We start from the raw sequence: 14,892 nt of genomic DNA, 5'->3' as shown, positions 1-14,892 counted from the left end.
ATTTGATCATTGATTTACCGATAAACACACATGATGTCCACACCGAAAGGGTCTGCATCCACGATTATATAAACCGGAAGTTCCAATTTCTCGGACAGCAGTTTAACCAGCATTCTTGTAGTCACGTCCGGATATCCTTTTCCCGTGACCAGAATGCAGCTCAACGAAGAGGTACATTCATCCTCTAACAATTTTTGAAAGACAGCATCTTTCTCGACAATCAACACCATTTTGGCCCTGGTGCGAACGGAAATTACCTCTGATATATTGTGCGGAATAAGGACACCTCCGGGCACCGTGCAATCGATAACACGATTGTCAGTTAGAATGAACGTCAATTCACCAGCTACTAATCCCTTTGATGTTGGCAACAAATCTAGATAATTAATATTTCATACAAAGTACAATAATATAATAATAATATAATATATAATAATCAGGCGAAAATTAATTTCTGATTGATTTCCAATAATTTCTGCTTTATTATCATCGATTGCTACTCGCGAACAAATTATTTTTAAACTTTCACAGATTTTTAATAATTTTTCTATCCTTATTGTTCAAAGATTAACGTTATTAAATAGAATAAGTAATATAATAATTATTTAATCCCTTGGAATTTTGATTAAATTCATTAAACACTTACTGAGCTCCCATGGCGAGCAGTTTAGTAAATTAGCCACATGATTCACAGCCTGATCCAGATACCCCTGTTCTGGAACTAAATTCAACGTTTTATCGTTTCTCAGGTCGTAATAAAGAGATCGTCTTGTAATGGTCGAGTTTATAATTAGCAAACGATGCGCAGCAGCCATCACGGTCATCGTTAAAGCCAACTTGTCTTTGCCTCTTTTAGTAGCAAAGTTGATCATCGTTCTTGTTTTATTTCCTTTGATTTCTTCGGAATTCTGATCAGGTTCTTCGTGAAATTCCGACTCGAGATCATTGTCTTCAGCAGTATGCGTGTCTACTACATAATTCCGTACTGATGAGTATGAAATTTGTGGTAATCGACCCGAACATATCTGTTGGATTATAGATGAAGTAATGTTCTCGATACGGGCTACTAATTGCTTCCTAAATATCGTAAAAATGACTGTATTTTCTCGTTTTAGGCTTTTCTAAATTTTAAATTGATTAATAAAAAAAAAATATTGAAAATATCGATCCAACCACATTCGACATTCACCTCGATTCTGCATTATCTACCACGGGTATATCGATTTTCTTTTCCTCCACGTCTTGTGGTTGACTGTCGGTAATTCTGAATCTCATTTTCACGTTTCTATTCATTTTTGACATCTTCCCTACAATAAATAATTTAATATATAGAAAATGTTATATTTCAGTTACACATAATTTTATCTTCATGAAGAATTTCATTGATTATTTTTAATCGATCGAGCTGTTCAAGATAGGCACATATAAAGAAATATTTAAATATCTCGACAAAATAGACACATCTTATATACCTTTCACAGATGATACTTAATATTATTTTACAGAATATTTTATAAATTTATCGTTTATGCTTCTGAGCAATATTAAAGCGTTCCGTTTAATCAATTTTCTCGTCCATAGATGGCACGAGGAAGGATTGCATTACACTCTGTGATTCTATCCCCCTACGCTTCTTTATCAACGTTATTAAAATACAACTTACCCTTATCCAAAATTCTAAGCAATTTCCCAAACTTTCAAAACCCCTACGATTTTTCCTCGCGCTATATACATACGCATAGGTAAATATACGTTTTATAGAAATATATGAAAATATATATTTTTAAAGTGTAAATACCACATTAATTCGATGCATTCGCTAAAAGTACAAAATGAATGTTCCACCAAATTTATTATACAATTCATTCGTTAACGCAATCTTGTTACTTCAAAAATTGATTAGCTTTCTGATGAACCGCCCATAATACAAACCGATTAATTGAATCGATCGCTTTGGTGTCTTAATTCTAGTTTTAGTTTTTTAATATTATAATATCCTCGACTTTCCCCTGTTCGCTACGGACAACTCGATGTTATAAAATAAATCTTAAACGTTGCATTTTGGACACGTGCCAGAAAAATTTCCAGCTTTTTTCCCGGAAACATGCGCAAAAAAGGAAACGGAAGGGAACGAGAGACAAGTCAAGAGACGGCCCCGATTCGGAGTCGATTTTTCCAGTGACTGAGACGCGTATCGACGCCAGCTTAGAAGGCAACGAGGCCAGATAAAAATCTACCACCTATCCGAATGTAACATTCTCACAGCAATAAACATATTAAATTGTTGCAGGACGGAAGAAGTATTGATCCGAGGCACGTAGTCGAGATTGTCCAACGATCGACAACGATTTTCCTGGTTGGGGAACGACGGTCGTATCGAGTAGCGAATCTCAAGAGAGCCGGACACCCCGCTGTGCATTTGTGAGCGGCGACCATTGAACGTCGCGCTACCGAGTGCACTAAAGACACTTCAGGACCTCATTCGACAGTAGAAAACAGTGACCGTGTCTGCAAAACGCTCAATTGTAACGAAATTCGGCGACCAGTCTCAGCACCGAGTCGCGTTTGATCGAATTTGATAAAGAAATATTTGAACCGAAAAGATGAAAACACAAGTTATACTATTGATTTTTAAAAGTTTTTAAAAGATAAATAGTTGAGATCTGTAATTTTCGAAGCAACCAATTGTAGGCAAAGTCTTTCAGGATCAGATTTGGAAATTTCCATGCATTTTTTAAATATAAATAAACAAAGAGATGCTTTCGGATAGATTTGTTAATCGCATGCAATTCCTTCAGGATATCATATACGAAGATCACAGGAAAGAGACAAGATAAGTACATTTTTATTGATTTTCTTATTTCAATACTACTTTGTCATCAAACAACAAAATTTTACTATGACGTAATTTTCTATTGAAAAATATGTTTACTTATAGAGGGCTAATTATATCGAAACTTGGGCATTTTTTCGTACATTTACATTCGTAAGAGATTCTTCAAAAGAAAATTAGCTAAGTACGAAACACGTTAGATCACACTTTCTGTATAAGTATCCGCAGATGGATCGTAAATTTCCTTCAATAGAGGTTAGCCAAAGCAAAGACACCCGAAGGGACAATGAATACTAACGAGCGGCCACAGGCATTTGCGACGCGTGCCAAAACAGCTTAGGGTCACTGAAACTGCCCCATCTCAATGATCTCTCCCGTTCTCTTCCCTAGGAATATCAAATTTATCCTACATTCGTATGATATGGCAAAAAAGAAATACCATACATTACCCTAACAAGTAGCTGTATACTGCTATATTAAATATATTATATGCTGTATAATGCTGCATACTTAATTATATGCTGTACATTGCTGTTCTGTATTATTACTTTTACTTACAATTGACAGTATCCAGATTCCCCGCAGCACTTACTTATCGAAATTAAACGACCGAAGGAGAAATATTTTTCAATTCTTGATCATTACAAGCCTCGAGCCTCCGATAAGCTGCAATTTATCGAGTAAATCTTGTTCGAACGAATTTCGTTGTGCCAAATGGACGAAGCCGTGTCTCCTGCGAGCGTTCATCTCGATGATTGCATACATTGCGGTCGCTCGAGGCTGTAGAATCGCTTTCCGTTCTTCACCGATGTAGCGTGCTCATTCGCGCAAACGGGTAGAAGTAGTAGATACTTCGTCTTGAAGAACCGCGCCAAGCCTCTTTACCGTGCATAAAGGGATTATTCACGACAAAATAATACATGAACGCCGCTCGGTTTCGCATTAAAGACACTTCAAGGCTGTTCTTCTATACCAAAGGGGGATAGTGTTACATTGTGCAACGAGTGTGTTCGAGAAACACCCCTGAGAATGCGCTCTCCAACCCTCAAATGGCCCGTATACGGCCGCGTCCTCCTTAAAATATCGGTTGGAGCCACTGAACATCACGAAAATATGCCTAATCTTTTGCGCTCACGTGTGTCAATCTGGTGAAACCTTCGAAAAATCGAAAATAATCCCCCAGCGAGAATCATGCTTTCTTCCTAGGATTTGCTCTTACATGGGAAAATACGAATCCGTGAATCTTTTACATGTCATATGTAGGCATTTGGAATTTTCAATCGGTAAATTCGTAGAACTCGATCCGAATTTAGACTATTTCCGATAGAGAAGGTGCGAATCTGTAACACGAACCGGAGGTTATTTTCCCTAAACTGAATATCTTTCGACTGAATAATCGCGTGTAAGCCCCGAGACCGAGGTAATCCCTTCGTGTTTAGGCCGATTTCACTGACCAGAATCGAAAACTTGTTCCCGTATTGAAACGTCAAATGCTCGCATGATCGAGTGACAAGAATGGCACGGTACCTGTTCGATTTGTTCGACGACAGTGATTTGTCAAATCCATTATATTATATATTCGCATGCAAGTGTACACAGGCGACGTATAACGTGACAGAGAGAACAAGATTTTTTTTTAGATTTCGACAAAAAGAAGAGGGAAAGAATACGACGAGTTGTGAACAAACATATTTCAAGGAACAGCTCGAGATATATCGCCTGTCATAAATTTCACGCTGACTGAATCGATACTTTATATTAAATGGGATAAATGAATTATTGCGATGTGTGTAGCATGAGATAAAAAACTATATGAGTACAGCTAGTTAGTTACAAGGTATGATGAAAAATAATATTTTAGCAGTGGACTCGAATAAGAATTATTATAAGATTAATTTATCATCGATCGAACAAATCAATTATATTATAATCTTTTATATCGGACAACTTGATTAAGGATCATTGTGTACACAAGATTAGTCAAGATAGCGTATCGTCGGTACATCAAACGAATTGTCCGAATACGTCTGTAAAAATAAAACCACAGTTTTTTACAAGATATCATGAAAGAAACTTTTATCGAAGATCTCGAGCGAAATTTATCGTAGTTTCAAAACCAATCCATCGGCGATTCCCTGAGACTTTTCCCCGATCTTCGGTAGAGAGATGGAAACCACAGAGAACAATAAAGCCGGAGGAATATTTCAACGATTCCGGGTGTTGAAAAACTCGGTCAAACACCACGGAATATCGATAAATCGGCAATTCATCTTTTGTAAGAAGCTGTAACAGTCGGCGACACGGAGAGAATTCTGTTCAGATCGAATCTACGTCACCTCGCTTAGGAGCAGCTTCTCGTGCTGTTAAAGTGGAACAGATAGCATCGAATTTGTCCAAACAGTGGGGGTTGCAGTCAAAGACGCAGGGGTTGCTTAACGTACGAACAAGAAGTAAAAGAACGCGGATAAGCAGTTCCTAGGAAGAAAAGGTACGTTCCACAGGGTTTTATTGTCGAGAATGTTGTTCGTTGACGCGAGAAAATTGATCACGAGTTTGTAACAGAACGAATTTCATTGATGGAAGCCATCTGAGCTAATAATAATTTATGATCTTCAATTTGTATGATCGATGGGAAAAAATTTACGTACATTACGGGCTATAAATACAATAGAACCTTTGCTACATGAATTAACTGACGGATACAACCGTTTAGTAAGCGAATTGCAGGAACAACAAATTATAGAATTGCGGATAAATTAATGAAATCGCAAGAAGAAATTGTAAGAGAAAGCCTCTTATTGAACAAAACTAGACTTTTCGATTCTTTCTATCTACGAATACCCTAATTTTTTCGGCACACACCCCAGATGGGTTGTTGAACAAAAATTCCGAGTGTACTCGCAGCGGATACTCGAGCGCAGTTTTGGGGCGTCGAGCAAAGTTATTGTAGCGGTCTGTATATTCGCATACTGGGAGGAAAGTGTGTTAAAGAGCACTTGACATCATTCGTAAGCTTGGGAAAGTCGATCGTTCTAAACGGTGAAATTCTCGCCATAAACTTCCACTGTTTAAAATATCGAATAATATGTTGTTCGGTAAAAATCGGCCGAGGCAACGTGCAGCGTATGAATCGTTGTTCCAACAAAAAAAAAAAATTCCACAAATAGACAGGTAACGCGTAAGCACGTATACACGGTTCTTTGCCGAAGGTTCATGCATCGTTCAATAAAAGCGCAATAAAGGAAGCCAGGTTTGGGCATTTGCACCCGATAAACCTGGATGCGTTATACGAATAATTCACGGCAATTTGATTCATCTTTCGAGCATAATCACTTAACGACCAGTTTGCGGCTCCCTTTAAGTCCAAGAATCCTTAATAACAGACCAGCGCACCTCTCTCCTTCTCTCTTAACACGGCCCGGGATTAAGACCTCCAGCTAGCAGAAAACGAGCAGCTCTCGTTGCACGTCAAATATTTTCTCAAGGATCTCCGTGCAAAGCGGAAAAACGAGAGAAAGGAAACGCGGCGAACAGGATGAAAGAAAATATCGAAAGATCGGACGACACGAAACAGAGAAAGGGAAAATGAGCGGGGCAGGATAAGGAGGGAAAAGGGGGGGAAAAGCGGACAAGTAGGCTGAGTTCGTCGACACGAGTGCTTCAGGCAGATTCGGTAGCTATTATAATAAAGTCCGTAGAAACTGTCGCCTCGATAGTAACGCGGTCGTCACCTTCGGACGCATCCTGATCCAAAGAGGATCGATCGTCTGATTAAAGTCATGGAGGGAAGGAACGCTGGCTGCGGGCGTGCCCGGTTTCTTAAGTGTAGGTCAGTTATACCAGACCGACTGGTCCGATCGGCTGCCAATTAAATGGAAACTGGCAACCTGTTATTTCCCGACACGCTTCTGATCTGTACGAAGAGAAGGTCGACGTCGTTTTCGCCTGCTCGCTTCGTACACCGCTTTTTATACCCGACCATCGCATCGAGCTTAAACTTCGATAGAGATCTCAACGAGCACGCGGTATCTTTGACATGACGCGTCGAATTCCGCGTCTTTGCCACGCGCAGACGCTTGCTGATCCGACATTACCCACGAATCACCTCGACTTTTCGCCATCTGACCACCTAGTGTTCGCACCTTTTCAACGCTCTCATCGCGCAGTAAAGCAAAGAATTTATTATTATATTATCTTGTTCGTATTTTTATATTTACTTATACTTACGTTTAAATGTCTCCGAGCAACTTCAATTTGTATTAAAAATAGACACGTATTTTGACAAAATTTTTATATGTTATTGTATAACTATTAAGAGGTGCTCGCGATGAAATATTCAATTCAAGTATTGAATTATTGAGAAATAGATGATTACTACGAAACGACTGTTTTTATAATCTATCATAATTAATTTTCTGGTTTCTTGTTCGAATAAGAATCTATCGAATTGATGAAATACATACGGATAAGTCTTCGAACCGACAGTTTAATAGCATGATCAATTTCTTGCGGATCTTTGTTCATGGTGACAAGTACCATAAATCTGCGAATCGGTTCTGACTGAAGACGGTCGACAAATTAAAGGTATACGCAAAAAAGGAATTCACTTGAGAATTTTATGATCAGTAACAAAAACAGTAGAATCGAAGTCCTTGGATGCGGTCGTCCGTTTATGTTGCAATGCTTTTTTAAATTGCTCGATTCGTCGGCGACGATCACCGAGATAAAGTGGCGCGCTTATAAAATATCTTCGTGAATTATTTACAACGACATTGCCACGTGACACTGAATTGTGCGAATCTCATCTTAGTCTGGATGTTCAGGCTGGCAAAAAATAAATTTCTAACCTTTCTATAACTTCTTCGCCGATATTCGAACGTTTTATATTCCATAGTTCTTAAATAAACTTTTGTTGACTAATTTTCTCCACATTTTACGTCGTGATATTTGCATGACAGTTCCTTGTTTATATTTTATCGAGGATTTAATTGTAACGAGGGAATCGTCGATAGAAGCTAGTAAAATTTGAATTCCTCGTACAACCCGAAAATTATGCGATTCTTATAAGACACGATTTCGATGAATTACCTAGTCTTCGTAATATAAATTATTCAAGGTATTGCATAAGGTTTTCAACAAATTAAATCGCGGGCGAGAAGAAAAAATGAAATAAAGACAAATGGAGAAAATTCGAGGTCGTTCGCTGTCCTTGGGCTAGGTGTATTGTCCAGTTGGTAACGGGAGAGCCGGACTCGAAAAATTTGTTCGATGTGTGTCGCGTGACAGCGGTTTGCAGCTGCTAGATTTTTTCCGCGAATTTTTCGCGATTCCGAGGCCCGAGGCGAGCAGATGCGTCCTCGACGCGAGATGCACCATTCCTCTCGCGTACTCTTTCTTCGTATTCCCTCTGTACTCCGTATTCTGCTCAGTCGAATTAAATCGCTGCTTTCCGATCGACAGATTGCGACCCCTCAGCCACGATATTTCATCGAGGCGACCTTTCACCCCGTGGGCCAGTTTGCGCGCGATTATCCTGGCACCATAATTTTTACACCTTCGCACTCGTTTCGTCCTCCTCGGTTCTGGCAAATTCGTCGACTCGCAGTAATATGTACGCGGAGAATGATCGTTCGAGGTCTTGGTTGCCAATAATTATTAACATTACGAGACATTTATTTGGGAATTTTTATAGCAATTTTTATTCCACATTTGGAGATAACGAAGGATAGAAATTACACGCTTTCGCTTCTCCAGGTAATTTTGCACAAAGTTTGGCGAACGCTGGAATTATTTGTATCTCGGAGGGATTAACTTCAAAATTATAAAAATAATTAAAATAATCAATCCGTAATTTTTCATATGAATTTTATAGATCTACAAGAGTGTATTTTTAAGTATTTGAATGATTTTCTGTAAAGTATATGGATAATAGCTTCTACTGAAATTTTATACATTCATAATGTACTTTTGGGGATTTGATTTTTTTTTTACAAGCTTCTCCTTGCCCTTACATTGTATATCTCTTATCTTGATTTCTTTGGTACAGATGTAACACTTTACTCATCATTCTAGACTCTCTTAATAAATGATATTAAAAAGGTGGAAGATTTCGGAGGATCAAAGTTCTAGTAAAATGTTTGCTCGTTTAGAGGCACGTAAAGGGAGAAACAGAGATTAGGCTCTACTTAGCGACAGATAGTTTGGGGTTGCAATAATTAAGTGTCGAAGAGAACCCTTGATCGTTAAGGACGGTCTTTATCGTGACTTAAGAGGGGATTAACCGTGAAGAATGAAAAGCTATTGGCTGACCCTGAGGATCATCGGTTGTTCGATAAGAGGTGAACGGTCGCTGATAAACTTGCAAGACTTTCGGTTGCCCTTCGCGACATTACTATAATGAAACCTCAGAATCTTCGCGTGTTACAAATGCATTAAATAAGAAAGAAACCATCCAAGGACGTACACATGGCCACTTAATCATCAGATTCTACAATATGATTGCTCAATTCACAGTCTCGATGCAAGTATACTTATACGGTTCTACTATGAAACAAGTCAATTTGTAGCAGATGGACATGAACGTTTGCAGCTTACCATGTTTGCTATATTTTGTCTACAGACGGCAATTGTCTTTTTGCATCGAATAGAAACGCAGAATGTTCCCAACAATTCTCTACTATATCTTTTTGTAGTGTGACATTCTATATATTATACCTTCTGCTTCAACAATAAATTTAACTATACACATTAATTACGAATATTAAATATCGTTACTTTTAATGCCTCATTTATATAATGAAATAAAATTATTCAACCTCGGGCAAGCAACATAAACGGTCACCAAGCATCCCTCGACTGTTCTACAACCAGAACCTACGCTGAAAAGAAATCGAATCGCATCCGTAGGACAGCAACTCAATATAAATCAGTTCAACGAGTGTCTGTCAAATCGTGGAGGCGTGATCCTTTCTGTTTGTTGGTTTTTCAAGAGCGTTCTACGGGACTTATTGTTCGTAAACATATGTTCCCGTGGGCGTGCAGGAAGAGTGGTTTCCTCGCGGAAGACAGAGAGAGAGAGAGAGAAAGTCGACAACGACGAAGGAAAATGGATGGACGAACAGCAGACAGTCTGGCATCACCTGGACGAGGAGCACGCGCCTTTCGCGCGCCTGCAACTCATGCAGAGAAGGACACGCGTGAATATCGATGCGCAACGACTGCATTGTATAATACATCGTCGATTGGTGATCGTTGCAATAATGCGATCGTGTAACGTCGCCACGTAACCATGGTACAATGGTCTATACCCTATGCTCTATGGTTTCGCTACTTGCCATACGAGAAATCCTTTAGCAAGTAATGAAAATCCTTTTAGGGGAATCCGTTTGAATACCGAAGTCAGGGGCTAGATTTGCGGACAAAAGCTATTTTTCGAGAGTTGCGGCATTTCCGATCGCAATTAAGAATCAAGGGGACGATCTGCAGTTTGAGGGATCCGACCCGGTGACTGGGGCTTAGGTTTGGGTTTGGTGGTTGGTATTTTGATGAATTTTGGAGTGTGTTTGGTAGGTTTACGTATATCCCTGTTCACAACATGTAGGATGTTTATTATATTAAATTCAGGGAAAATGTAATAAGCTTGAGAAATGTACAAAATGAAATTAACGACCAGAAGCAATAAAACTTCTCGTAACAAGGTTTAATTTAAACTTTAATTATAACTTCAATTCACCGGATGGGATATTATTAAATGCAAATTGTGCACAATATTTCAATACTAAGACATTTGACATGCTGTATAAAGCAATGAATAGCTGACGTTAACTTGGATGGTTGCTAAAGGAATCACAAACCAATGGTTAATAATATCAAAAACAAAGATATGGTCATTATAAAACACTAGTTAGTGATATGAATTTAACTTGACGATTCTAAATTCACTGCCATTTGCAATAGAAATGAATACAGTAAATAGTATTTGAGAAATATTTGTAGGAAGTAACTGACGACTGTCGGTCGAGCGAGACGCGACAGTGCAGTTTCCGTGTGGTGGAAACTAAGCTGCGTTAATGCGACTTGAACCGCATTTATGCTTATTATCCGGTTCCTCGAGGAGTAAGCGTAATAAAATATAATTCGCGTCTATTTGGGGGGAAATGTCCTTTCCAGTGGCGAAAAAAATATCCAAATCGGTTGAATAGTTCTGAAATTACCTCGACACACACATATACCTTTGTACATTATAACAATAGCATAGATTATGTTGCAGCACATGGTGTTTTACCTTTGTCGTCGAAAAGTGGAAAGGCGTGAATTTTCTGGAAATCGGAAACCTGCACGTTGACGCGTCATTCCGCAGTTAGGGCCACCAACAAATTACGACCGAAGATAATCGCGAGTTTTTTTCCACTCATAACACAAGTTTCTCCTACTCTATCACAAGTGTTTTCGAGTACGCGGCCCATGTCTCGCTGAGATATTCCATTGTGGATACTCGTGGCCCCATAAAGAGTCCAGGTAAAACAGCGCGCGGATATTAAACTGACATTTAATTTTGCAGGGAACAGTTAGATCTATGCTTGGTTTTTAAGAAACAAGTGCTTCATTTTCTTCTTCTATCTTTCCTCGTTTCGTACGTTTCTTAATTATGAAATTTATGTCCCAGGTATTAAATCTGAATCATTCTGATCCGTTATAGTTAGGTATATATTTGATCCGGTACTTATTATCCTTAACATTCATTTACATTTAGCAACATTTCTGTAAAATGTTGCATTTTCATGTATTATAACAGAATACAGAAAAGAGGAGGCGGATTGTAATGGAATCCCGCGTAAGATGTGCAAAGAAACGCGAACGACGAAAGAGAAGCAAAAGGATAGCATTAAATATGCGCCGGTTAGCCTTCGGAAAGTGCACAGGGTTTTTATGACATCCTTGACTATTTTTATCATACGAAACATAGCTCAGTATGCGTACGAGATCGTACATGAGGTTAATTAACCCTAAATAAAATTTTAATCCAAGGTGTTGCCAATCCGAACGGTTGCGGATGACATTCGATCACCTCATAATATACATTCGCCTGTAAAACTGACATCCAGTCAATTATCATCAATCGCGAAGGCGTAGAAATTACATCGAATGGAAGATCTCAGAGCAACCTCATTAACGGTTGTGCTTGAACTTTACGCATTCTCAGTCAAGGAAATTCTATTGTGATAGATCTCGAATGTTGAATTCGTTGATTGCGATTGAAGAATCAAAATAGTAAATGATATGCAGTTGCTCATAAAGGTACTCGCACACTTGCAGGCACCCTTTATAATTATGTTATGTGTGTTGTACAGAATACTTTAAAATTTCATTAGCACTGTAACGCTAATGATCGAATGTAAGTAATGTCTTATTGCTCCTCGTTTGAAGACTGTAAAGTGCAAAGAACGCGTAAAAGATAAATAGATGTGTCACGGCGAGAAGTTGCCGTCCTCGAGAATTTACGAGGGAGTTCGAAGAGAAAAGAGCGCAGAGTAATAATTACGTTAGTCGGGGGCACATTAATGAGGAACATAATCGACAGGACGTGGTACCGTATACGTCATTATTGCACGAACAATCATAATAATAATAAACGCGTTCAAGAGCGCAACGAGTTAGTTTATGCGACTCGTTTCATTGTTTATTTGTACGTTAATGAAGTTTAAGATCTTATTATCAAATTCGTTTACGTGAAATTAGTGCAGGCTATATGTATAAGAATTACAATTTGAAGAATACCTAATTATATTCATAGTTAACGTCGCTTCTATTTGAACATTTTAGCATCGAATTCGAACTGAAACTCATTCCAAAGCTACAAATTTCCAATCTGCGTCGCTCTATCTCATCCTACGAGGAAACTGGGCCAAACGAACAGTAGCACTTGTCGCGAAAGTCGTCCCGAAATCGCACCTTGCAACGAGCCTCCTCGAACAGCAGCCACCAGCAGGGACTGGTCTAGGTTCAAAGAAAGAAAAGAAATGGAGAAAAAAGATCAAGGTGTGAGAAAACAGAATTAGAACGGATGAAAAGAAGACGGGGAAGAAGGAAAAGACCTGGCCCGAAGGGAGGGCCATCCGAACCACGTAAATAAAACGTTTTGTAGCCGGTTTCGTGAGTGCGGTCGTGCTGGCCCACCTACCGAAGAAAAAGGGCTACCTGCCTTCCTTCAGCTCCCCACCCCAGACCCCACCACGAAACTTTGAGGTCTTCATTCAAGCTGGATTCCTTCCTGGGACTCGTTCCTCACATCGGAGACCATTGACTTTTATCCACGCAAAGAACAGACAGGAGGGGTAGCTCTCTCGATAAAGAAGCCAGAGACTTGTGTCGATATAGGGTACGACCGGACAATGAAGATGACGTTCGTGGCAGAGGTTCAACTCTTCGTCCAGATGTAATCGCCTGGGAATCCGCGAGCTAGCGATCATTGAATCATTCTTCTGTGACTCTTTATGTCGGATAGGGTGGACGGAGCCGCGACCGATGAACGACGAGGGCGCACAATAAAAAGGTCTACCACCTCCGCGTGCGTGCCAGCACCCATATTAGCGATCCATCATATGACTCCGTAAAATAGGAGGACTCTAACAAGTTCGTCGGGTCCGATCTCACATTAATCTGCCTCGGATCACGCTGGATCAGATAAGACAAGTGCATCGTATCTCGCGGACACGGATAGGGTCCAAAGTATCCAGATAACTCGTCTGTTGCAGGTTATTTATGATTGATCGTTCAGTGTTAATTGCTTTGCATAATCAACACGGACATCGGTAGTACTGGCTTACCAGGCTCGGCCAGAGTTGCGCGTAAGTTTTCTATCTTTCTCTGGTCGCATAAGCTTTTGCAGCTGCGATATTTTTCTAGTCACGTTAGTGTCCCCTGTCTGAGTGTTTGCGCGGTCTCAGGTACGGCGCGCACGCGTACGCTCGAGCAGACTGCGTGGATTTTTTCACTGTCGCAGAATTCACCTGGCGCTAATAATTGCGTTTGAAAACCGCAAAATAATCGAGTGGCTCGCGTCAAGGTGCGTTTCTCCTTGCTGTTTATTAATCGTTCTAGCTACGTTGTAATCAAATTTTATAGAAAAATCCGGAAAATATGATCGAGAAGAAACAGGTGGAACAAGCAATTCTATCTCATGCGATCCAGAAAATTATACGAGACAGGACACTTTAATGATTAATGGATTTTTGCGAATCATTCTCGAACATGATATTTGAGAAATTTGCAAGTGTCCCATAATTTATGAACAACAGTATGATTAAATGGTCGCGATGCATCTGTATTCGCTTCTCCCCGCCCCTAAAAAAAGAAAAGTTGGAAGAAAAATGTAAGTAGAACAGATACGACGATTTTAATTCGATTGAATCAGCTACTGCGAGAAAACGTAGGATCCAGAAACGGATTACGTGTTTACGTGTATTTGTGTGTGGGAGAAAAATATTTCCCGAGAATCGCAAACTGTCCGAAAAGGCGGACAAATTATTATCCAGAGTCACAACAGAGCGTGCCCTTTTCTTCTCGCAGCCCCACCTTCCTTTTCTTCGTCGCACCATGAGAATTTCCACCTTGCACGTTTGATTTATCGCAATCTCGACGTGTTAGTCTCTCCCGATGTCTCCACGGGACTCCCACGTGGGTCGCACTATCCTCTTTCTCCTCTTTGTCGCACCAATAGACATATTCGAGGTCCATACAGCTCTTCGTCGTCTATCTTTCCCCTTCGAATGTCCTATCTGACCTCAGTCGAATTTCTTGGTGGTCGTGCGTACAAAACAGATGCATCTAAGATCGATTATTCAGGAGACTCTAGAATCTCGAGGAGACAGTTAGATCTTTTTCACTAGATTGCTTATGACGAGAAAATCCCCTTAAATATAGCCATTTCTAAGCGAGGTTCGTGTCCGAGGCAGCTCTATTAGCATCTTCCAAAAGAGTCGTTATTGAATCCTTACAAAAATGACTGAGACGAAGGTACGTATGATCGACGACCTGGAGAATTTGATGAATCGAGAAAT

At 39.7% G+C, this 14,892-nt stretch overlaps 1 protein-coding gene across 1 annotated transcript in view; it reads right to left on the bottom strand.

The window, feature by feature from the left end:
* The window catches only part of LOC122572370 (meiotic recombination protein W68), a 48,866-nt gene that overhangs the window by 612 nt on the left and 33,362 nt on the right, over nt 1-14,892 (bottom strand). The window contains exons 2-4 of the mRNA XM_043737253.1: nt 1,190-1,307; nt 647-1,077; nt 19-376 (exon numbers count right to left, since the gene is read on the bottom strand). Of these exons, the coding sequence (XP_043593188.1) occupies nt 19-376; nt 647-1,077; nt 1,190-1,302 (902 nt within the window). The 5' untranslated portion in view covers nt 1,303-1,307. The remainder of the gene's footprint in view (nt 1-18; nt 377-646; nt 1,078-1,189; nt 1,308-14,892) is intronic.

The sequence above is a fragment of the Bombus pyrosoma genome, linkage group LG11, assembly GCF_014825855.1.
Source record: "Bombus pyrosoma isolate SC7728 linkage group LG11, ASM1482585v1, whole genome shotgun sequence".
NCBI classification, from domain to species: Eukaryota; Metazoa; Arthropoda; class Insecta; order Hymenoptera; family Apidae; genus Bombus; species Bombus pyrosoma.
The sequence above is the reverse complement of the archived record's forward strand: the minus strand, read 5'-3'. Positions and strand labels throughout refer to the sequence as shown.